The following is a 26,525-nucleotide window of genomic DNA, read 5'->3' as shown; positions in this document are numbered from 1 at the left end:
CAGATTCACTTTGATAGGTTAATACCTTTTCTATGAAAGACAAAATATGAAACAATTTTTAAAAATTATAGAATCTTTTAAGACTTGTATTACCAAAGTACTGAATTACTTTCTTGCCAGTTCACTTGTAACACTCCAAGAGCCTCAGGTGACCTGCATGATTAGCATCAGTCATAATATCTATTCTTTGTTCTCAAGAGTATTAATTAATTTTGATTCTCCATAATTCAAACCATTTAAATGTAAATACACTTTTATAACTAACTATAACTCTAGTGAAAAAAAGACATAACCATTCACTACAAAAAGAAACCAGTCACTATGTTATATCAGTTTTTATTCATCAATAAAAATGACAGTTAACTGTTCAATATTGAAAAATGTTACCTTTGATCTAAACAGATTTGACAAGTGTAAAGAAAAAAATAAAAGTAATGACAATAAATGGTATAAATGATACAAACTAGTAAAAAAAATATCAATTACAAATTTGTTTGGTACCTTTATCTTAAACTATAACTGTACAAACATTGACTTTAAAAAAAGAGTTCAATCAAATTAAAACTATTGGTAAATAAAACGATGACTTCCAATGTCATGTGTCAAGATTCTATTTATAATGATGTTACATAATTCCATTCCACCTTCTAAAGTCTACTACACTATGATATTACAAGAATACACTGATAGATCAACTCTACATGTATACAAGAAAAAGCTACAATACTTTCTATTCACTATTAGTGGAAAAAGAAAACAAATCTTTTGCTTATCTTTTTATTCCAAGAAGACCAAAAAACAATAAAGAGGATGACCACTTCAACAGACAACAGCCAATACACATTTGATTATAAACTAAACTGAAGTATTAATGCGTTGACTACTACATTGGACAATCAATGTATAAATACTTAATAATTGACACAGCAACCAGATACAATTACAGAAATAGTTTTCATCAGTTTAACTGGCATGCAAGGCAAACATTTCAATTTCTAGCTAATGCTTATTTTTTCCACCAAAATAAAGTTACATAAAAGGCACTACAATTTAGAGAAAACTAACAAAACAGAAACAATTGATTTGTAATTTGGAATACCTCCCACTCTATTCACAAAAAAATCCTAATACTAGAGATATGAAGATGTTTAAAGATAAATACAATAAATTTGATTGAATCTGATGTCAAGTGAAATGAAAAAATAAGACATTTTAACAGAGACATAATGAAACATATATAAGGCTTTCAAAAGAATACCTGATAAATAAATGAAACAACTGAAATCAGTTGAAATAAAATAGTTAAGCAAGCACCATCTGAACAAAAGTATTGCTACCATGCATATCATGATTTATAACAGTTTTAAAAAAAAAAGCGGTGGGAATATTGTTGCTATCAATGTTGTTGCACTTTTAGCAATGCAAACATGGGTATATACAGAAATTATGCAACTCTTGAATCACTATGCCTTTAATGTTACATTATGTACTTCTTTTACCTGAACAGAAATCTTTTTGTTTTGAGGTGTAAATTATCTGTCCTAATGGCCAGTGGTTTTATTTGAAGTATTGAAAATATTTTAAAACTCTTTGTGCTACAAAAAAATGGTGTCCACTTAATATCATTGTGTCCAAGCTTATGGTCCACTAGCTACATCTTACAGAAACCTTCAAACAAAAACATCAATTCTTCTATTAATTACACTTTTGAATAGTTTAAACCACAACATCTAAAAAATTTTTTGGTGGAACACACAATTCCACAAATAAGTGGAGTAAAATGTTGACAAAAAAATTATATTTTATTAGCTCTTCTCGAAAATGGAAAAAATTCTATAAGATGAACTTTGAACTGCTCTAGATTTGACTTCAATTTGAAACAAAGATCAATCTATTAAATGATTTCTGGTCAAGTTTGTCTCAAGGGAAACAATATTCTAAAACATAGTATGATCATTTGACTTCCATTTCTTACAATCTATTGATTGAAGCAGTGATTTTTTAGTCTGTTGAAGCCAAAGTCAAGGTATAATGACAGGCTTGACACACCAGATAGTGGAAATCATTTCATCAATATTGTGCCTGATACCAAGTAGTTATGCACTTCAATAACTCAATACCATCAAAGTGATCAAACCTTAATTTTTCTAATGCTTTATTCTGTATTTCATTATAGTTTTATACTTATTCAGATATATTTCCATGCTTAAGTCATTAGGTACATAAAGACATACAAAAAAGTATATACCTTAGCAATGAAGGCAAAGATTGGTAGAAGAAAAAAAAAAAGTAATGGAGAATTTTTAAAAAGTGATTCGGCACTTTATTTGACACAGCTCCCACAGTCTTGTCAATTCTAAAAAAAAAAAATAGTCAACATTCCAATAAATAAAATACTGTTAATAAAAATATTGGTTACAATTGCACTATGGTATGAGAAAGTAATAGTCACAAACAAAATAAATAAATTTGTATGCAGCTAAAATATAAACCAATTACAAGCAAGGCAATACACAAAAAAGTTTGTTTTTTTTTAAACTAAACACACACAAAAAAAACTGTTGAATGATCCAATGCATAGTTGACATGACATGGTAATAGCAGCCTGGTCTCATCCAGAGTGACAGGTAAATATTGTAATGCATGTATGTAAATCTCAATAAAAACTGAGTTAAAAATTAGGGTTTTATTTGCTGATGGAAAAATAAAAAAGGAAGGTGGAATTTTTTATTAAATGTTTGTCAAAGATCTTTTAAAATAAAATTAAAAAGAACATAAATATCAATTATGAATAATTAATTGCTTTAAGGCACAAATCAGTTGATTATTAATACATAATTATCTTCCAGGGATTGGGATGGTTGAAGATCTGAGCATGATAACGTTTTGTTAAGGAGGCGGGCCATCAACATACTTTCATACATGGCTTTAGCAAATGTTGTTCTATGTCTGTACAATATCAAAGAATACATTGCTGTATGAAGTTATAAATAGCAATAAGATCTCACTTGACAAGCTCTCTTGTTTTTGACAATAATTTTATGACATCTGGGGGACACGGGAAGCACAGTATTAAAACTTCCAATCTGTACACGTCAACCACAGCTCATCTTTTTTCTACTGCTGGGTCCAATATGAAGGTATAACAAATAGAACTAGATGCTGGAAGACAAATCTCTTACCTGTAATTAACCTGGTTGTTGTTTTAATTACATAAATTACAAGGGAACAAGTGTGTCTTCTTACAAAGCTGCAATGACTCAATATAGTTAAACATGCTAGCAACAATGGAAGTTGGTGAAAAGAAAAAAAATGAACAGAATGACAACCTCAAAAGATTTCAGTTCATTCAAGGGCAGCAGTGAACTAAAAATAATGCTAGGAATCTCAGATCTTGTTACTTTCTCCATTTGAAACAAATGTATTCTTAATAAATCATGAATTGACATTTACATTTGTCATTTATATTGCGCAATACTACATATAAACAATTTGTTTTCAATGTCATTAATATATAAAAGATCATACAGCTTCAACTTGATTGTGACATAGTAATATGAATATTATTGAAGCACTGAAGATAGGCCTATACAGCCACCAATATAAATTGTTCAAACCTAAAACTGGATAGTTAAAAGGGAAATAATTTAATGACTAGTGGATGGTCAGTCATGATGAAACTGCCTCCCTCTTGTAAAAAAAAGTATAAAATAGTGCCTTGTGTATTATGTGCTTCTTTTCACATTGAACGCATGAGCTACATCCACATGTACATGAATTCAGTCTTGGGACAATCAAGACAAGAATCCATAACAGTGCCATCACATGAGGCCTAAGTCACACACCAAAACACCAATACAAATTTTGATTTCATCCCAAGACTTTTAGTCAATATAAAAAAAAGGTAAACCTTCAAGCTAAAAACTTGTTGCTAGCTACAAACTTTATCCAACGAGTGGAAGTCATTTCCTCATGTCCTGAAAGTTTCTGTTAATAAATATATTGAAGATGATAGTTTTTAAAAGTAGTTTTATAAAACCACAAAATAAAACGAGCACCAAAATGAAAAAGAATGAGTATTGTTCTAACGTAGTTCCTGTGACGGTCATGTAACATGGAGAAATTATGAGACACTCATTTACTTGTCATCAATGTTAAGTCTGTACCTGATGTTTCAAAATTTATGACAAAATCAACTTCCTTTGTAATGTGTTGCAACAGTCTGGTACCAGCACAACTACTGGCCACCATAGGTTGGGTTCTTAAATGTAGAAGTTGCTTGTTTATAGATTGGATTCTCTCCCTGCACAAGAATTTGAAAATTATAGAGAATTTTTTTTTAATCAAATAAATTTGATCAATTTATAGGCAAACAACTGAATAGGAATATGCTTTAAATTTAATAATACTAGATCTAAAACAAAAAATTAACTCTTCGTACCAAATATTAAGTAAAAGGCTACCAATTTTTCACAACAATTAATGGAAATTATAAGATTAAGAATCTTGAAAGATAAGATGTTTTAGGTTTCAGGAGTAGGAAGAAATTGTTCATATAAAAAAAGTGTACATCATCTAATTCTTAAAAATCCATAAAATAATGATTTGTATTTGATTTTTTTTTAAATTGTAAAGCATTATCAGATAATGAGTAATGGAAACTTACAGTATCCCATTTAGCATTCTGTCTTTCCTTCTCAAACTTGGCAAACTCTCTGGTGTCATGAATAAAGGTCAAGAGTTTCCATAGTAGCAACAAGAACAAACCAACAGCAACAATGCCTCCAACCACACCACCGACAATGGCCAACACATTCACTGATTCAGGGCACACTGCATAAGAGAGAAAGCAATGTAATCAGGACATCTTAAGAGAGATACGATAGCATTCAGGAAATAGAGAAAGACTGATGAGTTTTTAGAGTATAGTGACAGATGACAGACTTGGGACCAAATGTGCTAGCAGTAGTATTGAGGTTTATTTTTGGTGTGCATCCAGCGTGTCTGTTGTGTGTGTCCACCGTACTTAGGCAGTAACTCAATTTGTTGGTTTTCACTGTCGAAATGAATCTTGTTGAATAAAATTATATTGCAATTTATTCATATTGGCATATTTTGACAGACAAACATAACACAATGTAGTGAACACATCACACTACGGTATGATTCTATTACCCAGAGACAGCAAATAACGAAAAAAAAAAAAATATATATTTTAACTGTCATATTTTTTTAAATCTGTGAATTCTATTAGTTCAAGTTTACAAGACAAATAACAAGAAAAAGGACACTGTTGCCATCGTACCTTTAGTTATTTGAGCCTTGATCAGAACTTTCCCATTTCTGTCATACTCATAGGTGTAGTAAGCCCAGCACTCATCATCATCTTTTATTGGACACATCTGTATGCCATGGCCCTCTGTTGGAGACAACCAACATAGACAATGACTCAACACAACATAGACAATGACTCAACACAACATAAGACAATGACTCAACACAACATAGACAATGACTCAACACAACATAAGACAATGACTCAACACAACATAGACAATGACTCAGTACAACATAGACAATGACTCAGTACAACATAGACAATGACTCAGTACAACATAGACAATGACTCAGTACAACATAGACAATGACTCAACACAACATAGACAATGACTCAGTACAACATAGACAATGACTCAGTACAACATAGACAATGACTCAACACAACATAGACAATGACTCAGTACAACATAAGACAATGACTCAACACAACATAGACAATGAGTCAGTACAACATAGACAATGAGTCAGTACAACATAGACCAGACCTGCCTACCAAAAAAAGTCCAAATGCGTAACACTTACGGTCAAAATGCGTATTTTGGCACCAGAATGCGTAACACTTACGCAATCCACTATTTTGTCATATATATATATATATATATATATATATATATATATATATATATATATATATATATATATATATATATATATATATATAAAATATTAGATGTCATGATTAGATCTACGATCTAAATCTAGATCATTAGAGATGATATCTAGACTAGATCTGGAACTATGTCTAAGACTTTATGTCTATATAATGAATATAATCTACTCTAGATCTAGGCTCAAGAGTATTACAGATGCCGTGGATCCGCTACAAACGTAGACCGTAGGTCTATTCTATACTAAGACTAAGAATCTAGCCTAGATCTAGACTATATGGTAGTTATTCTAGATCTAGTCAATCTAAATTTTAAATCATACTAAAACTAATTTCTACTAATGAACTTACAAAAAAAAAAAAGTCACGTTGGTGTTTCAGCTAACTGACGGTACCAACCTGGTACCAACCCGCCACTCCCTCACTCTCGCGTTCTTCATTTCTAGACATCTAATTGCTATTTAGAACCAATCAACGTATAGATCTGGGCACATTGTGTTCACCCCACCTTTTCTGTTTCCCCTCTCTCCCCACAGGCGGGCTTAGCGTGACCTCCTTGACCGCTTGTAAGCTAGTCTAGAGAGGAGAAAAAAAAAAGGATACGAAATGCGTAACGCGACGGGTTAAAAGCGTATTTGCGTACTGGCGGTCATTTTTGGGAGATTTTGCGTAACGAATACGCATTTTGCGTAACGGTAGGCAGGTCTGATAGACAATGACTCAGTACAACATAGACAATGACTCAACACAACATAGACAATGACTCAGTACAACATAGACAATGACTCAACACAACAAAGACAATGACTCAGTACAACATAAGACAATGACTCAGTACAACATAGACAATGACTCAACACAACATAGACAATGACTCAGTACAACATAAGACAATGACTCAACACAACATAAGACAATGACTAAACACAACATAGACAATGACTCAACACAACATAGACAATGACTCAGTACAACATAAGACAATGACTCAACACAACATAGACAATGACTCAACACAACATACACAGTTTATGGCTCTCTTTGGTTATGGCTATGTTTTTCCATAGAGATGGGAATCGAACCCAACTTTTAAAGTTTGGGTTCGGTTAGATTTAAGTTCGAGTTCGGTTCGATGATGAGTATAGTTCGGGTTCAGTTCAGTCAGGTCTTAAGTTCAGGTTCGGCTCGGTTGGATGTTATGAAATTATGTAATAGCAAAATTAAGTTATAAGGTTTAATAAAATTTATCAGTTAAAACACTTTCATTTGAATTTTTACATAAAACAAATACTTTGCTATACATAATAGGCCTATGGGCAATACTTTTTCCAAAATATTGTTGCCTACATAAATTTTAAGCGTTGTAAAAATTTCTTAATGGGGATAGAAATGATGATGCAGCAGTGTCATATATCAGTTTTAGAACACTGTAATATTTGGTGACCAGTAGTCACTTAACTATTCCGTGCGGTCAGCACGAGATTTTGCTTGGTCAAGTAACTGACCACGAGGTGGACACCTCAGTTAATTTCAGACTCCCAGAGAGAGAGGAGTGCTATGGATATCTTTTACAGTGGAGTAATGTACATGTACTCAAGTTATTATAATTGATTTGTATTCAGAATATATTTCTCTGGACATATAATTTGTGATGGCTGAAGTCACCAATATCTTTTGTGATTTATTTTATATATAATAAAATCCATGTCTGCTACCAACGTGTCTATTAATGATTCTAAATGTTGTGGTCAGAAAGTCCAGTATGTTAGTGTTCTCACGCACCTGCAAATCTAGTGCGTGTGAGAAAGTATTTAGTCAATAAGTCAGAGAACATTATAGTAGTACCAGAAGAGGTATCTACAACGCACAGAGACATTCGCGTCTTCACGTCTACAACAAGAACCAGGCTGTGACAGGCAGGTTTTCGCTCAAGTCGGCAAGTGGTTTAATTCTGGGCGTGACTCGGCGCTAAGCGTATTCTAACCTTTTTCTCTTAGTAAGAAGAGATATTTTTTTAAAAAGGCTAATATCTTTCAGAAAGCACCATTCATCATAATAAAAAAAAGTCGAGGGCCATATGAAATCTAATAATATAGAGGCAGACCTGGCCAATAGAATTATGCAAGAGAGACATTCTAGGTAGGCCTACATATTGCGCACGTACTTCTGTAATGGGCGTGATCTTTATAAACAAATATTCTTCGTGTAAAGACGTCTCTATCGAGGATTTTTTTTTCACACATAAGTTGTCACTATAATAAATTGCAATATACGGAAGAAATTGGACTATTCTGAGACAAAAAAATGCAGAAGAATCACAATAGCGGAGATGTTTTAAAATGTTTACTTCAAAACGTTTTGACCCATATAGTGCATACGCGCCTCGCAAAAAGCAGTCTACAGTTGACATGGTCTTATTAGAAGATAAAATGACATCTCCTACTTAATATATTTTAATTTTTAAACATGTAATTATACTAATATTCAGATAAGTTACTCTGAAAATAAAACAGTTTTTTCGACACCCCCTCTCCTTGTTAGTTGGTCGTTGGTTTGTCACTTACAAACAGTTAGTACAATTGAACCAATAAAGGCGTTTTATATTTTTACCGGTAAGGATAGTATAGAGGGACTTCTTATGGTCAGACAGTTACGCTGGGCAGGGCACGTATCCCGAATGGGAGACGAACGTATGCCAAAGGCAGTCTTTTGGTCGATGTAACAGAGGTGCCCCACAGAAACGCTTCAAAGACCAGCTTAGGCGTCAACTTTGCTTAGCTGTCATAAAAGAGAGCACCTGGTTACATGCTGCCTCAGAACGAGTCAATAGGAGTTCACTCCCGAAGGCTGCGGGATACACATTTGAGACCAAAAGAAAATCCGCTGCCGAGGACAAACGCAGACGCGAAAAGAAAAACTAAATCGACCACCTGCGGACAGTGGTTATGCTTGCCCTGGATGTGGCAAAATATATAGGTCACAGCTGGGACTGCGCGGCCATGGGAAAAACTGCATTCCTCACTAATCTTCGGACTCAAAGACAAGCCTTATAATAATATATAAACTTAATAAACTTTAAAATAAAGTTCTTATGTTAACAACTCAATATAGCCTAACTGTTATTACAATATTCATATACTTAACTTGAGATAGAGATGTAATATTAATGAAATATACTGATATTTAAACAAAATCTAGGTCACCACAGAACAACGTCTTTACTCTTTCATGTCTCAAGATTGTCTGCCGTTTCACATTTGCATTACACTAATTTCATCATCCTCAATGCATAAACACAATTCAATTGCTTAACCTCTTCTAACCGCCACCAGGAAACACACACACACACTCTATGACACCCCTTTTTGTCAGTAAAAAGCGTCTCCCCATCCCCCAATTCAAGGTACTCGCCATCCCCACCCACGTGGGAGGACCCAAAGTTTGAGAAACGCTGCATTAAAAATACTGATGATCAATAATACAAAACAGAATAATAGTAAAAATATTCAGGGGCGTAGCCAGGAATTTTTCATCATTTGGGGGCCCGGAAGGGTCTGGACCTCTTTGGGGGCCCCTGCATTTTGCGTAATATTGAATATTTATTGTAAAAAACACTCATTTGGGGCCCCCCTCAAGTGGGGGCCCGGGGGGATTTTACATTTCTCTCCCTCCTCCCCCACCCTTGCTACGCCACTGATAATATTCCAATATGGAATACTTCACAATTTTTTTTAAATAAATCACTTAACAGAAGATAATTAAAATGTATTTTAAACTAGTACACAAATGAACTTATTGTAGATATCTACACTCTCTAATCGGCAAAAACTATTCTACTCTCAACTAACAGCCATCTCAAATAAAAGTGACAATATTTTAATGTTGACTTTGTACTTACTAGGTACTAGAGTCTAGATCTAGATCTAATTAGAGGGCGCCTATTCGACTCAAAACCAATATTGCAAACAGCCCGTGAAAATTCAAGGCCAGGGGAGAGTCGGCACGTACGGAAAAACCCATGGGAATCTTAGCGCGCCACTTTTTTTTTCTTTTTAAAGTTTTCAAAATACCCCCCTCACCCTGCTCCCAAGTTTTCAAAGTATAATGGAATCATTAGAATTTAAATAAAATATTAAAGTAAATTTTTTATATTTTTTAAAACCAAAAATATAAAAAGAGGGATGTACAAATTGCAAAATTAGTTCGGTTAAGAAAAGGAGGGTTCGTTCGGTTCGTACCAAGCAGTTTCAAAGTTCGGGTTCGGTTCGGTCATAAGTGAGGTTCGAGTACGGTTTGTTCGGGTTCGGTTCGTTTCCCATCTCTATTTTTCCAGAGTCCAATAATGTTGCAATGGAGCCTGTTCAGCCCGTGTGTGAGCTCTTCAACTTTTCCTTCATCTCTTAATGATCTCACATTGAATGTTCCTTTATTGATTTTATTGATGGCATTTATTTTCTTTTGTAGAATTACAGACAATGCTTCATTATTACAAAATGTCTTTCCTTCATGGCCCCTTCTTCAATATTTTTTTGAATAGATGGATAGTAGAAGGACCAATCAAGTTTAAATGTAAACATAAAACAAAAGCAAAATTTACCTCTAATTTTGTCATGAAGAGAAATCTCCATTTTACATTCTCTCAGGCACCTTTCTTGAGTCAGCTTCCCAGATTTGAAAGCCTTGCACTGGACACAAGGAGTATACTCTAGGCACTTATCTGGGCAGGCCTTGACAAAGAAACAAATTGAATTCTATTCAGTCAATAACAAAACAAAGAGACTTGGTGATCCAAAAACTAAAGTTTTAGCTGCTGGACAGAAGCTCTGAAGTTTAAGTGTTCTAGTGAAGTTTGACCATGTTTTTTTTAGTTTTGGATTTGAGTCCACAGAACAGAACTCTGCCTGCCACAATCCCCATGAACAGAAGATCTCGAAAGTTAATTTTATATTGTTTTAGTTCCTACAGAAAGCTTAACTCTCACCCCCCCCCCCCCCCAAAAAAAAAACTAAACAAACAAAAATATTGATCTTCATTGAAACAAAACTTGCACCAGAAAGAAAATATTACTATTTCCCATTATCATCAGAAGAAAAGATAGTTCCTATCATGGAACAGGGGGCTTGGTGTGGCTGAGTAGTAAAGAGCTAAACCCTGAGTCTCAGGTTCAAATCTCTGTGATTTTGAATTTCAGGATTTGTAAAATGCCCCTGAGTTCATCCATGTTGCTCATGCTGTTTTAATTTTATTTTTGTCTCCTAACTACTGTATAAATGGTGAACATGAAATTAATTGCCTTAGCTACAGATCAAGTAATTAATGTTAAAACATTCTTTTGATTGAAACCAGTTTAAAAAGTATACAGACTTACAGGGCACTGCTCACATTTGAATCCTGTGTACTGGTTTTCACATACACACTTGCCACAAGTACAGTTTCCATGGCCATTACACACAAGCTAAGAATAAACAAGTGTTTTAAAAGAAATTATATTAAATCTGGATTAGATTGAATCAGATGCAGATTGGATTGGATTTTAACTGATAAGATTGAGACCGATCAGATCATATCTGATAATCTGATTGGAATGGATTGAATAGGATAGTCACTGAAAAAAATGGCCAGATTGGAGATCGAAACCATGATAATTCACATTATTTATCAACTTCACTGCCAATTTTAAAAATTTCCAGACTTCTAGCCACCCAACGTTTTCCTTTCAAACTTCTTCCTGTGAAGAATTTTTAAGCTAATAATAGGAGGAATAGGAAGAAAAAAACTATTTGAATAAAACAATATAATAAGCTTTTTTTTTTAAAGGCTGTGTGATTATTAATTTTTTTTTCTATAGCATTTTCAACTTTAAGAGACACTAGGTAGGACATTAAGTAGCTAAAAGAAGTCACAAAAAAATATTTCTCTTTGAAATAAAAAAGAAAATGGATTGGAAAATCTTTTAATAGATAAGACCTACCCCCTTGTCTGTGGTACATTTTTCCATACTCAGTTCACACTCACAAGCTGTGCCATTGTAGCCTAGTTTACACTCACACTTGCCACAATTACATTTGCCCCTCTCTGGACCTGTAACAACAATATATGGCATTAGCATGGACAGCTATCCCAACATGGACAGCTATCACAACATACATTTTAGAGCAAAAGAAAAACTTCCAATTTTTTTAAACAAATAAATAATTTACATCAAAAAGTTCATATGCTTTCCATAAAAAAAAACTTGAAAATCTAAACGCATAATAAATATAACAAGTAGTAAGGTAAATGTTTTTACAAGTCTATAAGGAATCTCATGGATCAATCATTGCTATCCTGGTCTCGATAAAAGGATGGCATATAAACAAAACCTACAAGTAGAGAATCAAGAGATGAGTTTTATAATCATTGCACTTAAGAGCATAATGTCTACCCACCACCACAGATTTGCTCATTGAACTGGTTACAAGAATAGTCATCACATTCGCAGTATGGGCCACTAAATGTCTGAGCGGAGTCAGATGATCGGGTGTTGCACAAACATTCTCCACAAACACAGCTACCTCTTCCAGAGCAAGGTAGTGTAGCATTGGGCCTGTAAATTGTTTTTAGAAGTTTAGATTCTTTGTTATTAAAAAACTGCACTCCTTATAGTAGGGCTGCACAGCAAACCTATAACATGTAATATGATAAACATCTAAGAAGAATTAATTCATAGTTCACTGATCTATGTAAATTACTTTTTTAACGTATCAACATAAATATGAACGTAAAGCACGCAATAGAACACATAAAACATATTACAGAAACATGCATTAAAACAAGTATTTAAAATTGAAAATGAAATGGTCAACTTTTGTGTAGTGTCTGAGTTGAAAAAAAGCTCTTAATCAATATTTCCTCAATACCCCTTTTTAAAAAAAAAAAAAAGAGGCATTTACAATACACTGAATAACTAGAAGTAATAAGGTGAACATACGCTGTACACTGTTTGATAGAATCCTTGCTGGTCAGATCATCTGCTTTACACTCACAGAACTTGCCATAACGTCCAGGGTGGCAGGAACATTTACCGCATTCAAACGTGCCATTACCATTAGAACACTTATCACTATTCAGTTCCTGTAGAGTATCAATAACACACATAAAGAACTAGATGCCTAAGGTATATTTTGAACAAGAATGAGCTGTCCAAAAATCAATTTTTAATAGTTGAAAAGGTATCACAAAAAGAAATTGAAAAAAAAAAATGCACAAAACTAAATTTAAAAAAATGATTCCCAGAATGACCTTAAAAGTTTAACTCATTGAAAATTATATTTTCTAGAATATCCTTATCTAACTTAAAATTCAAAATAGACCATCTGTAAAGTTAAATATATACATCAAGTTGTTTAGTTATTTTGAATGTATTTCAGTAGCAATAATAAATTCCAGCAGTTCTTTCTTCTCATTTCATATCAACTGACTTTAAATTAAATAAAGCACAAAACAAATCCAGGAATAGACATTTCAAACATTTGAATTATTATTACTATTAATTGATAAATCCAATATGAATAATTTCATGAATACTAATGACAATAAAGAGAAGCAATGAATGTAATTGTTAAGCCAAACCAAATTCTATCAGTGAATAAAAAAAAAACAATTACTTCCTGTAATCTTTCCCTGCCTTATCTGTTTTCTTCAATTCGCATAAGCAAGAATTCGACAAAATTTTTTTTTTAACCTACGGGAGTTTCAGTAGATTGATCTAGATTTGTTTTTTCTTATTGCTGTAGAAGTGGATTAATTCCCCCTTTTTTTTCTTGGCGTGTGCTGTATCATAATCTTTTTAAATGTATTTAGACCACCAACAATGTGCAAATGTCAAAGTTAATTAAACAATGTTAATTAAACCAAGACATGAACAGTTGAATATTGGGAGGCTGACCAAGACATGAACAGTTGAATATTGGGAGGCTAACCAAGACATGAACAGTTTAATATTGGGAGGTTAACCAAGACATGAACAGTTGAATATTGGGAGGCTAACCAAGACATGAACAGTTGAATATTGGGAGGCTAACCAAGACATGAACAGTTGAATATTGGGAGGCTAACCAAGACATGAACAGTTGAATATTGGGAGGCTAACCAAGACATGAACAGTTGAATATTGGGAGGCTGACCAAGACATGAACAGTTCAATATTGGGAGGCTAACCAAGACATGAACAGCTGAATATTGGGAGGCTAACAAAGACATGAACAGTTGAATATTGGGAGGCTAACCAAGACATGAACAGCTGAATATTGGGAGGCTAACCAAGACATGAACAGTTGAATATTGGGAGGCTAACCAAGACATGAACAGTTGAATATTGGGAGGCTAACCAAGGCATGAACAGTTGAATATTGGGAGGCCAACCAAGACATGAACAGTTGAATATTGGGAGGCTAACCAAGACATGAACAGTTGAATATTGGGAGGCTAACCAAGACATGAACAGTTGAATATTGGGAGGCTAACCAAGACATGAACAGTTGAATATTGGGAGGCTATCCAAGACATGAACAGTTGAATATTGGGAGGCTAACCAAGACATGAACAGCTGAATATTGGGAGGCTAACCAAGACATGAACAGTTGAATATTGGGAGGCTGACCAAGACATGAACAGTTCAATATTGGGAGGCTAACCAAGACATGAACAGTTGAATATTGGGAGGCTAACCAAGACATGAACAGTTGAATATTGGGAGGCTAACCAAGACATGAACAGTTGAATATTGGGAGGCTAACCAAGACATGAACAGTTGAATATTGGGAAGCTAACCAAGACATGAACAGTTGAATATTGGGAGGCTAACCAAGACATGAACAGTTGAATATTGGGAGGCTAACCAAGACATGAACAGTTGAATATTGGGAGGTTAACCAAGACATGAACAGTTGAATATTGGGAGGCTGACCAAGACATGAACAGTTGAATATTGGGAGGCTGACCAAGACATGAACAGCTGAATATTGGGAGGCTGACCAAGACATGAACAGTTGAATATTGGGAGGCTAACCAAGGCATGAACAGTTCAATATTGGGAGGCTAACCAAGACATGAACAGCTGAATATTGGGAGGCTAACCAAGACATGAACAGTTGAATATTGGGAGGCTAACCAAGACATGAACAGTTGAATATTCGGAGGCTCACCTCATTCTCAGCATTTTCACACTGACATTCACAAATCATCTCCAGCTCAACTGTCAACTTCTCCTGGTAACCCAATGGTCGAATGCTAAACTCTTTCAGCCACTTCTTCCTGTCCTTGGGACACGCTGTCAACATCACTTCAGCTCTGAACTCCACCTGGGCAAACAAGAACACTGTTTACAAGTCCTTCTATTTGAAAAGATCAATTTATTAAAATAATTGAGACTTAACTGGCCAACAAATGGTTATGCTTAAACTCCAAGGATCATGATCGTTCACCCATGACAATGTCTATAAAAGTGCTACATTTTAAAAAAAAAAAAGTGTTCTCACTGATTCTCCAATTTTCAGACTGCCACATTCATTGGTCTTGATCTCTTCTCCTCTGAAATGTTAAAAAAAAAAAATTAGATAAGTCTCAAATGGTACTTGCTCACTAGTTGAACAAAAAAAAATATTTCAGAAATCAAGCTTACTATTAGAGCTTCAATAAATCAAGTGTTTATTGTTGTATTTTTTGTTTAAACAGACTGAGACAGATATCTTTCTATTTCACGTCTATTCCAGTCAGGAAATTAGTTGTAACTTTTAAATTGAATAAAAAAACTGATTGTGATCATAACTAGCAAAAACCCCATTAAGTTAAAAAGTTGTTTTTTTTTGTTTTTTTTTAAACCAAAATTGAGTATAAGGTTATCAAATTAAAAAAAAAACATTTTTGCTATTGACATCCTCTTTCACAATTTAGTCCTCTCCTGCACAGACATCCCACAGTGCAACTTCAAATTTTAGAAAATGGGACATATTTATTAAGTCATTTCTGAAGGCTTTATGAAGTAATAAAAATAAGCCCTTTGCATTTCTCTAATAGGAAATAATGCTTATAAAAAGACTACCATTTTGAATTAATTTTTTTTTGTTGTTAATACATATATACTCACCCAAAACACCTAGAGAAAAAATCCACAGTAATATTCTCACCAAGACCATCTGCTTTTAGGGTTACCTTGGAGGTGATTTTCTAAAATAAAATGTAAAATTTCTTATAGGATGTATTATACCACTAGTGTAATGACTTGCAGTTAAAGAATGAAGTATTAATAAAGCCAGAAAAAAACTTGCAGCTAAAATTATTTGGCATTAACTGAAATCGAGCTTAGATGCTGGCAACCCATTGCTACATCTGGCACCAACTAAATATCTCATCAAATTACAGAAGAACTAAAAAACATTTGACATTTTCCTTATTCATTCTGGTTCCATCCTCTTGAGGTAATTACAGCTCCCCTTGGCCTAGCTGAAAACAAAAACATCTGATAGTGGAAACAGCTGATGGACAAACAACAGGTGACAAACATACCCATTGCCATTAAGCTGTAGGAGTGGTCCTTACATAGCATGTGGCATTTACAAAATAGGAATATGAAGAAATTCCTGTTGTTAGCGCTGCCTTAAAGCGGACCCAGGACCATAGGTCTGCATGCTACGAATATGACAAAACCTCTTCATAGTAATGGTCACTGCCATTGTGGACCCTTCAAACAGGACTTGGGGTGTTACGTAGAACTCCCAGTCCATTAGGAGAAGTTCTTCCTAGGGGTCAAGCATAGATGACCCAAATCCCTAATGGACTCTTTCAAGGGTTTCATTCTATAAAGAAAAATAGTTATACTCAAGTTCTGGTTAGTCTGAACCTTTCTTTTTTTTTAAATTATTTCTTAAGTTCTCAACAAAAACAACTTTGTAGTGAGTCAAGATTAACATTGGAATTATTGTCATAGAATTTTAATTGCACATTTCCACATCAGCACTTTCTCTTACATTAGACCATTTGAGTACCTTATAATTGTCCTCAATAAGTTTGACTATGTTGGAGGAGTCATTGGCCAACCTTCCTGTAGTAGAGCTCTCAATGTATTTACTCAATTTCTCATAGATATCAAACTGTAGGTCAGTCACTGCAAATATAACACTGACAGATTTTTCCTTGATCTTGTTTGCTATCTGACTTACTGAGGGGTAGTCCTGCAAAGAAAACCAAAATAAAAATACCCAGCTTAAGACAAGCAATTTAACAATTTTTTTTTTACAAATATAATCCAACATTCACAGTCACTTGAGATTTTTAAAGAATGTATTAAATGTTGTTTCATATAAAATGTAATTACTTTTTTTTAATCAAAAGAATAAGCTAAGCTGAAGTGGAGCAAAATACAGTTCATTTTAACAAACATTTTGTTCATCTTAAACATAATGTACATTTCCAAAAAAAAAATAAAAATTATAAAACTAAATTAGGTTCACTATTTCCAATCAAATCTTCAAACTACAAAAAAATACAATTTTAAAGTACTATCTCACCAAATTTGAACTTTCTGAGTAGAGATTATTTTTGAGATGACATTGTCCATCATTCGGTGTGACTATACCACCAAGCTGCATAGGAGGATGGAAAAAAAGGTATAAATATTTTGTTCATAGGATTTTTTGTCAACAGTGTTTTATATGACATTCTTTTTTTCTGGTTTAGAAACATTTCTTTTCAAGGTCATTTCCCATTTCAGATTATATATTTCATGTTTATTTACCTTGCCATCACCAGCATGATGGAATCCAGCATCTGTAGAGAATACCAACATTCTCCTGGAAATGGGTCTCCAACCAATCTCATCCTATAAATATTTGTTTAAAAGATTGAAGGTGTTTAAAATTTTTACACAATTTTTGCAGCAAATTCTAGTCTGATTGTCCCAACATAAAATTTTTTATTTCTTTTTATTATGTTTACTGGTTGCATGGAACATGTTTTGGGCAATGCCACTGCAAGATAGAGGATATTGGGCAGGTGAAATCCCTAAGTCCTAAAACAGTCACAAAGTTCATTAAAAACTGACTTTCATAAACCAATAAAGAATCTCTCCATTACAATGTTATCATTCAATCATAAATTGTTGACCATTGGGAAATACATTGTATCTAATTATAATTTAGGTTTTATTGAAATATGTATACATTAATAAATAAATAAAGCATACATTTATAAAGAGAACATAAGTTGTGTGGAAGGTAATAATAAAATGTAATACATACATGTGTTTCTTTTTTTTTTTTTACTTAATAAATTATCTGTATTCACACACACACACACACAAATAGTTTACTATCAGGCAAATATTAAACAGCAATCTTTATGTAAATTTTAAATAAAACAAGTATTACTTCACATGCCACTGCTTGCATGATGGCATCAAAGCCTCCTTCAGGGGCATCTAAATTTCCTGACACTCTGGCTTCCTTTACTTTTTGCTGTAGAAAATGGGAACACAATTTTTTTTTGTCCTTTTATAATAAACAGATCTTTTTAAATAAACAATAAAAAAAACAACAACTATATATTGAGGATAAAAAGAAAAGAAATGAAGTGAAGAAATGAAAAGTGTTCAAGTTAAGTTGGGCATATTTTGCTTGGTATATCAAACAAAAAATATTTTCCCCTTCAATATTATATTATCAAATGTCCATAAATAGAATAAACAGTGCTTATTCTTCATTAATATAATGTTCAATGATTATTGATAGCATTAAGTACTTACAGAAAACTTGGTGGTCTCTAAGTCTAGACTAAGTTGGTTTTTAAATCCATAGGGAGCCTCACACGGCTCACCATTGTATGTTTTACATGGCATCTTCAGTCTGTGCAAAATAGACAGGATTTAAGTCATTGGGACACTTCACTACAGTTCTTATCTTATATAATACAGACGTTACTTCAAAAAAGAAGATGATTACATCCTACGTGTCATGCATTCAGTTCATGTGGCTTACATCAATATATAGCACATTAATCTGCAACTTCATTGCTAATTTTCACAATAAAATTTGGAAAGTGTTCAAAGTTACTAGAATTCTGCTATGTAAACATATTAACATGTTATAGTTTAAAAAACAAAATTAATGTAATAACTTACTTCTGTGGGACTGTACTGACATAGGGTGACACCACTTTATCAACAAATGAACCAAATCCAAGCCGAAAGTTTTTAGTGATGGCTGACATTTGTTCAGCTGTGAGATCAAATTAAAGAGCCCGAAATAATGTTCATAATATTGTAGAATAATCAGAATATTTAGGTAAGGAAAATCTATTAAAAAAAAAATTGTTCTTTTTTTTTCTGATCACATATCAAGATTTACAACTATAAAAGGCCATCCGCAACATTGATGCAGTTGGTATTAACAGCAACAAATAAAATTTTTGGTTCTGGTTCATGACATTGAAGTTTATTTTCCCACCTATTTGCATCTGTATCATTATTGTTATAGTATTGATACTAAGGTCAACAATTCTAGTCAAACTGAATTTCCATTAGTTTGGACCAATACAATTATTATATCTTATCTTGTATATAAGTGTCAAGATTCTGTGGAAAAGTTTTCACAGTTACCTATCTTATTTCCCAGCAGTGCCAATTTTTCCTTGTCATCTTCCATAGAGTTGGATAAGTCCATGAGGTAATACAAGTCTACTGGGTAGTTCTCTGCCTGACGGAACGTTAACTTAACCTCCACTGGTTTGTCTGGTAACAGAAATAACAATGATTGGTAAGTCACTACCAGACTGGCAAGATTTGATTGTGTTCTTTTAGTTTTAAGATAGACTAGTTAAACATTTAGCAAAATGCAGAAGCAAATTATTATTGAAAATCACTGATAAATGAAATGAATTTTTAGAATGTGATCATGGATTAGATGCTAGTTTATAAAAAAAAAAGTTAAGTACCACTTTCAGACCTAGCGATATATAGATCAGTTAATAAAAAAGTCATCTGTTTTTATGGCTGAGTGTTAATGAGGGTGTCATGTAGCCAGCACAACAACCAACTGCCTTTACTTTCCCCAACTTATGTAAGGTACCCATTCAAATTGGGGGTCGACTCAGGGGCGTCCTAAAAATCCAGAAATTGACAATTTTTGTCTTTGCCGAGATTCGAACCCTTCAGTTAAGAAGCCAAGCACTTAACCACTTAGCCACCAAGCCCCTTTAAACAAAGCTATGAAAAAAAAAAAATTTCATTAGGATTAAAATATTTAGTTGAAAAAAAAAAAACATACTTGGTCTAATTTTAATTCTGACTTTCTGGGGTTGCACTTGTACTGCATCTTCTGGATGATCTCCATCTCCAACATCCTGGTTCTAAAGAGAACAAAACAGTTAGTACATTAGCATGGACAGTTTGATTCTGATACTCTAATCAGCACCTTACTAGTTCAGGACTCAAAGAGAGTCATACTTTTATAACAGAACTTTCAAAGTGACAAGAAACTAATTGACATTGCCAGTAGCTTTATTGAACAAAAAAAATTAATTAAGACTTCATCAAAAAAAGTTTTTTTTTATATTATATGTGTTGAATCATATATATATATATGACTCCTTCTGTCTCGGCACTGTCACAGTCTCGGTTGACATTGCCTGTTAAATGTTCACCTCGGGCCATGAGAGTGAAAGACGCATGAATCCTCGGAGATAGAAACAGGAAGTAGGAATGACTAAATTGACTTTTGGTCAGTAGTATCTTTTGGTCACTTGGAGAACAGTAATAACTTTGAGTTGAGTAGTCGTCTCTGTGAGTAGAGACAGTACATATATTTCTTCTGTACTTAGAGCTGGATACATATTTTTGAAGATTATTGTTACCTGCTGTGATGCGGACGTATTCTAGTAGCGAAGTTGTGTTGTAACAGACTTGTATACTTAATACCGCTGTTATGCGTATGTAGTTATATTGCAAATTAGATATTTTGGTGTAACGACTAGAAGTGCAGTATATTTTATTATTGAATAAACCTCATATTTGTCTGCTGAAGATGGAATCAAGTTTTTGTATACTATTCATGTCTGTTAAGTGTTAAGTGGACACACGAACCCAGCATTCTTCAACATTACACACATTAACCACAAACATAACCTTTACAGGCACACAATGGATGCACCCAGATGAGTCACTGACTTTGGTTTCATCTTGAGACGGGGTAGAATCTGAAGTGACTAAACAAGCCAATATTGGAGCGGCAGAGTTTGGCACAGTTCATGCATGTACATGCACCTGTTTTAGGGCTAGCTGATAGGGCAGCTTTCTTTTTCTTTCTCTCAACTAAGGCAGCTTCATTTGTTTGGCTCTCGCCGAGGTACAAGCATGCACAGTCTGTCTCCATGCTGTCCAGTCTTGGGCTATCTCCTCCCTCATACTTTCATTTATGCCTGTGGTTATCATGTCTCGCTTGCAGACATCTCTGCAAGCTCAGCATATAGGATATCTTTAGGGATTCTTCCATATGGCATGCGGGTGACATGTCCGAGCCAGCATAGTCTTCTTTGTGTCAGAAGAGCATAGATGCTGTGCATATTGGCCTGTTTCAAAAAGTCCTGGTTAGAGACATGATCCCTCCAGGAAATGCACATTATATATAAATAAATAAATAAATAGATATAAAATCTGTTCAAATCAATAAAGTACCTTTAATTTTTCAACTTCATCTGTTGGAAATTGGATATCCCCTGGGTCACAATAAAGACCTCTCAAATGATTTTCATGAGTATCACAACGCAGGCGATTTTCTTGTTCATAACTCTGAAAGGACCATGTAAAATTTAATGCAGGACATTCATGAAATCCAATATCTTAAAAGTAATTAGAATCAAGAAATGGGTATAAAAGAGTGACCATATTTTAATTCTAATTTTACGTTGAAAAATAAATATACAAGTACCAAAATTTTTAGTTGTTTACACTTTATCATAATTTAATTAAAGTGACTTTTAAAGTTTGATAGAGATTTTAGTGATTTAACTGTCAACCAGCTCTGGTAGATACTGTAAGATTACAGACATTTCCAACTACCTAAGATGTTCAATATTCCAAGATTTGACTTGTATGAAGCACTTACCACTGAGACACACCAAGCGCACTCTTTGGATGTGGCTATACAGGATGCACAAGACTTCTGGGCATCCGCAGACAAACAAGGATTTATTTCATTCCCTGCACAAAAAAAACAAAAGATATTTGACTTTGGAGCAATAGAGAATAACTTTATTTACCAACCTTTTTTTTTAATAATATAAATTATATCTTTTAAATGATTGAACTGTAATAATTTACATAGCTTTCTAGTGAAATACAGTTGAATGGTTACTATCGGTTGCGGTGGGTGGGTGTGTAATTACCCAAAAGTCACATCTCAAAAGGTTAACTGTACTTCAAAAAATGTAATCATATATGTTTATGATGTAAGAATTTTCTTTGCTGTTCAAGTGTATAAAATAAACAAAAGATGAAAAAGAAATTTTTTTTGATCTGAAAAATACATATTTTAGCTTTCTCATTCTCGTAACATTCTACATTACAACTTAATCCTACCTACATACTAAAAATATATATGCACTACAGTTTACATTAACTACATCAGAACTGCGTGGGATTACTGAATGAGTTAGATTAAGTGTCAGACTATCAAGAGAACTGTAGTTAGAATTTTATGAAGCTATTTATTTTTTAAAGCTGCTGAATGTTTTTAAAATACAAAGTTAAATCTCTAAAATCTAATGAAAAAAATATCTACCAAACAAAAATAAGAATATTTAGGCTAAACTTAAGAGGTTTTTTTTTTTACTTAATGCTTTTATCTGTCAAGTTTTTAAAAGTAAGGATTGACTCTTGAATCATGTAAAATCTATATAGAAACAAACAAAATTTCAATGAATTGACAGAGAACAAGCCACATACCTTGAGCTAAAGTTCCTAAACATGCCACTATCAAAACAACAACCAGCTTCATCTTGTATTCACGTATCCTGAGGGTTGAACAATTACTACTGATAATTAGAGATAATGATACTAAATTGCCACCAGGCAATTACAAACACACTAAAAACATACACATTATATGAGTCAAGTGAGAAGACCTCTCTCATTCATAACTTTAAGCATTTCACAACATGAAATGTGCCACACAGTTTAGGCTTAAGTACTTCAAATAACAAAAATCTAGATTTTAGCTTTTTCTAGTTCACTTAACAGAAAGCACGAATTGCACTTTTTGCAAAGAAATTGTTTTATGATGTGATAAAGACAACGAAGAAAATCCTCAATTGCATTAGAAGTTTTTATTTTATTCAATGGCTTATTTATATTTGTCAAATATTACAATATTTCTTTAAAAAAAATAGAAAATCAAATGTGTGAAAATTCAAATTCATGTCATTTATTATCAATTGTCCTCTGTCACTCTAAGGGTGTGTGTTCAGGTACTCTACTCTGTTACTCAACAAAATTGTTAAATAAATAATTCTTAGCACTGTCCTGTTCTTTTTTTCTTCCAGCTCAATAGAACCTTATTGTATCTGAATATTTCATTCTATGACAATTCTATCTCTGTATCCTTAGAGTTGGTTACTATGCTATTTCACTAAAAACTATACCAAATGAAAAGTTCAACTGATATCCTGAATGTATCTGTATATAAAAAGAATTCAATGAATGTCAGCATTGTGACTTTGTTGCTTTGAAATTGAATTCTGTAAAATCTTAAGCCAAATGTTTTAAGCTGAATGTCAATATGACACTTGACAGGGTTATCATACTATTTTGTAATGACCAAAATCTCAAGTTCCAAAGCTTGTAAGACTTTTTGTTTGAAAATGTTAATCTTTTGTAACAGATGTTTCTAGATCACACACTTTATAAATTGGTCCTTATGCTTCAATATTAACGGAAGTATTGGCACCACAAGATCTTCATTTCAAGCATATTACCATTAAATAAACATTACAATGTATTTTAAATTTTGTTTAAACTTTAAAACCTAATAAACACTACTATGGTCACACTTCATTATGTTGACAAGTGTTATATCAAAATTCTAGTTAGTTCTTCAGTCATGTATCAGAGTGAACTAGGTTGATTAAAATATTTGTTAATTGTGAACTTTGACAAGCCAACTCCCTTTTTTTAACAACACTAGATAAATCTGATTTTCTAGTTCATTAAGAGACTGTAATTATTCATTTTATGACTTTTCATGCTTATATTGACACTAGATGATATAAAATTATGTAGCATGATGTAGGACAGTTGACTTGCGGGGACTTCTTAATCCAGGAAGGAAACAGAGATGCAGGTGATTGCTCTTCTTTGCTACAAAAATGGTGGAAAAATGTACTTGTGTGAATACATTAACAGTTTGTGTAGTGAATTTTCAATTTTAATTGATTTTCATTTATACTTCAGAGAACGTTTCCAACAAGCAGCTATTTTCAAAGCTTTCATATATTTTCCTTAGATCAATGTGATTATCAAATGTATTTTTACAAACACCACGAAACATCTGTAAGAAAGTGTCTGTGAGAGGAAATACAGTAGTTAATAATAACCTGAAGAACAATTTAGAATGACTAGATCTAGAATCTAGATCTACAAGAAGGACTCCATTCTAAATGAAAAGGTTTTTTAAATCCTAAAAATTATCACAGTGAATATAAGGGTCGATTTAAAGTGTGTTTTTGGGGTGTTTTTGTTCTTTTTTTTTTTTGGGGGGGGGGGGGGGGGTAGATGTATGAAACTGTTTGTGGAAATGGGTTATTGTAAATAAGGTGCATGTCTAGATCTAGATCTATGACTGACAAAATGTTTTTGAAATATGTAAAGAGTGGACTAGCTTGTGATTAGTGATGTTTCCTTCTTTTAAACTGTTATACTGCAAGCGCAAAGTTTCAATAATTTATTCATCCATACCTGTCATATGAAGGTACAAGTTTTGTAGTATTGGGGCATTTGTATTATATACCAGTATATGCTAGGATGTAATGGGCGACTCAAAGAAGTGCATGCTTTGTTTAAAACTGTACTTTATTGACCTTTCAATTAAAGAATGCAACAAAAAGTGAAGCAGTCTGAAAGTTCGTAAATGGGATATATAGGGCTTTCTATAGAAGAATTACAAAACTTATGCAATTTTGTTGTAATGTTGGCTGTTCCACTGAATATACAAAAATAAGGGACAAAAGGTGTGTAGTTGGGAGTTAGAAGGGATTTTATTTTTAAGTAGTGTGTGTATTGAGTGTGGGGGCGGGGCATACTTGACCAATATTTCTAATGCAGCGGAGAAGGCTACAACTGATGGGCCTAAAAAGATCTTTAGAACTTAGAAATCTAGAGTCTAGTAGATGAAGATTCGAGAGCTACTAATGATCTAATCTAGATATCTATCTATATTAAGTATAAATTCTATTAGTATATAAATCTCTAGATCTAATAATATTCTATAAAATGTAGACTAATAAAATTATAGATATAAAAAATATCAATTTAAAAGTAGATCTCTGACAATTTATTATTAATACTAATAGTATTAACTAATTAAGATTATTAATTATGTAGAATCTAGAATCTAACAATTTTTTTTGCAGTCTAGAATTTAATCTATAGATATTGGCTAGAATAGATAGATATCTATTATTTCTTTACTAGATCTAATAATCTAATTAAAAAGTATAGTATAGAATAAGAATACATTAAAAATAACCATTATTCATTTATTGACATTGCCCTGCCTATACCAAGCCTAAATCCAAGCTATGCCTATAGGCTATACTAATCTCTCTCTATTAACTCTGTATATATCTAGCCAATATAGGGTCCTAGAATCTAGATCTGATTAAATCTAACTAATGATTAATGATGGTGACACAGACATAGACTCAATTATCAAATCAATGCGTAGGACGTACTCAGCGTAGGACGTTATCATCTTCTTTTTTGAAGTAACGTCTGTATTATATAAGATAAGAAGATAAAAACTCACTGACTGTGACTCTAATCAGTCTAATTACTAGATATCTAGACTCTACATCTAATGACTAACGTAAGTTTAAGTTATAACGAGTAACTCTGACTCTGAGAGATTCACGGTCAGTGAAGTTAAAAATGAAGTCCTGAGTCTGAGAGTGAGACTGAGAATTGAGAGAAGATGTCTCGACGAGTCGACTCTCGATCTAGAAGAAGAATTCAATCTACATTACTTGAAGATTATCATCTTATTCTAGATCTATGTATGTCTATGCCGTCTTCTTCATCTAGATGTCTGGAACTGAAGTACGCTAGATCTAATCTACGACTTTAGAATTATATTAATAAAACAAAAAGATATGTATGAGTCTATGAGTCCTAGAAATGTTACCTGCTTTATTTTCTAACCCTCGGGTGCCCCTCCAATGCCTAAAGTTATGAATTGTCGTTCCTAATTTAAAATGACGTCACTATGCCGGAAACTAGAAATTCTTCTCAAATGTCTCACTGGCTCACTCTAGCATTAGATCTATCTGTGCCTACGCT

At 33.2% G+C, this 26,525-nt stretch overlaps 1 protein-coding gene across 2 annotated transcripts; it reads right to left on the bottom strand.

Moving 5' to 3' along the window:
• Nucleotides 1–320: 320 nt before the first annotated feature.
• LOC106062969 (integrin beta-PS-like) lies at nt 321–26,525 on the bottom strand. Of its 2 annotated transcripts, XM_056021139.1 has the most exons (23): nt 26,371–26,525; nt 22,920–22,987; nt 22,081–22,175; nt 21,651–21,764; nt 20,245–20,326; nt 19,578–19,709; nt 19,101–19,197; nt 18,726–18,825; nt 18,352–18,438; nt 17,721–17,804; nt 17,494–17,568; nt 16,972–17,157; nt 16,074–16,153; nt 15,466–15,517; nt 15,133–15,288; nt 12,918–13,060; nt 12,376–12,533; nt 11,919–12,028; nt 11,316–11,402; nt 10,545–10,674; nt 5,306–5,419; nt 4,667–4,833; nt 321–4,303 (listed from the first exon to the last, which is right to left on the bottom strand). In XM_056021139.1, the coding sequence occupies exons 2-23, from the start codon at nt 22,969–22,971 to the stop codon at nt 4,238–4,240; spliced, it is 2,367 nt and encodes a 788-aa protein (XP_055877114.1). In that variant the 5' UTR covers nt 22,972–22,987; nt 26,371–26,525; the 3' UTR covers nt 321–4,237.

This window comes from Biomphalaria glabrata, chromosome 1, assembly GCF_947242115.1.
Source record: "Biomphalaria glabrata chromosome 1, xgBioGlab47.1, whole genome shotgun sequence".
NCBI classification, from domain to species: domain Eukaryota; kingdom Metazoa; phylum Mollusca; class Gastropoda; family Planorbidae; genus Biomphalaria; species Biomphalaria glabrata.
This window is presented reverse-complemented; position numbering and strand designations above follow the sequence as displayed.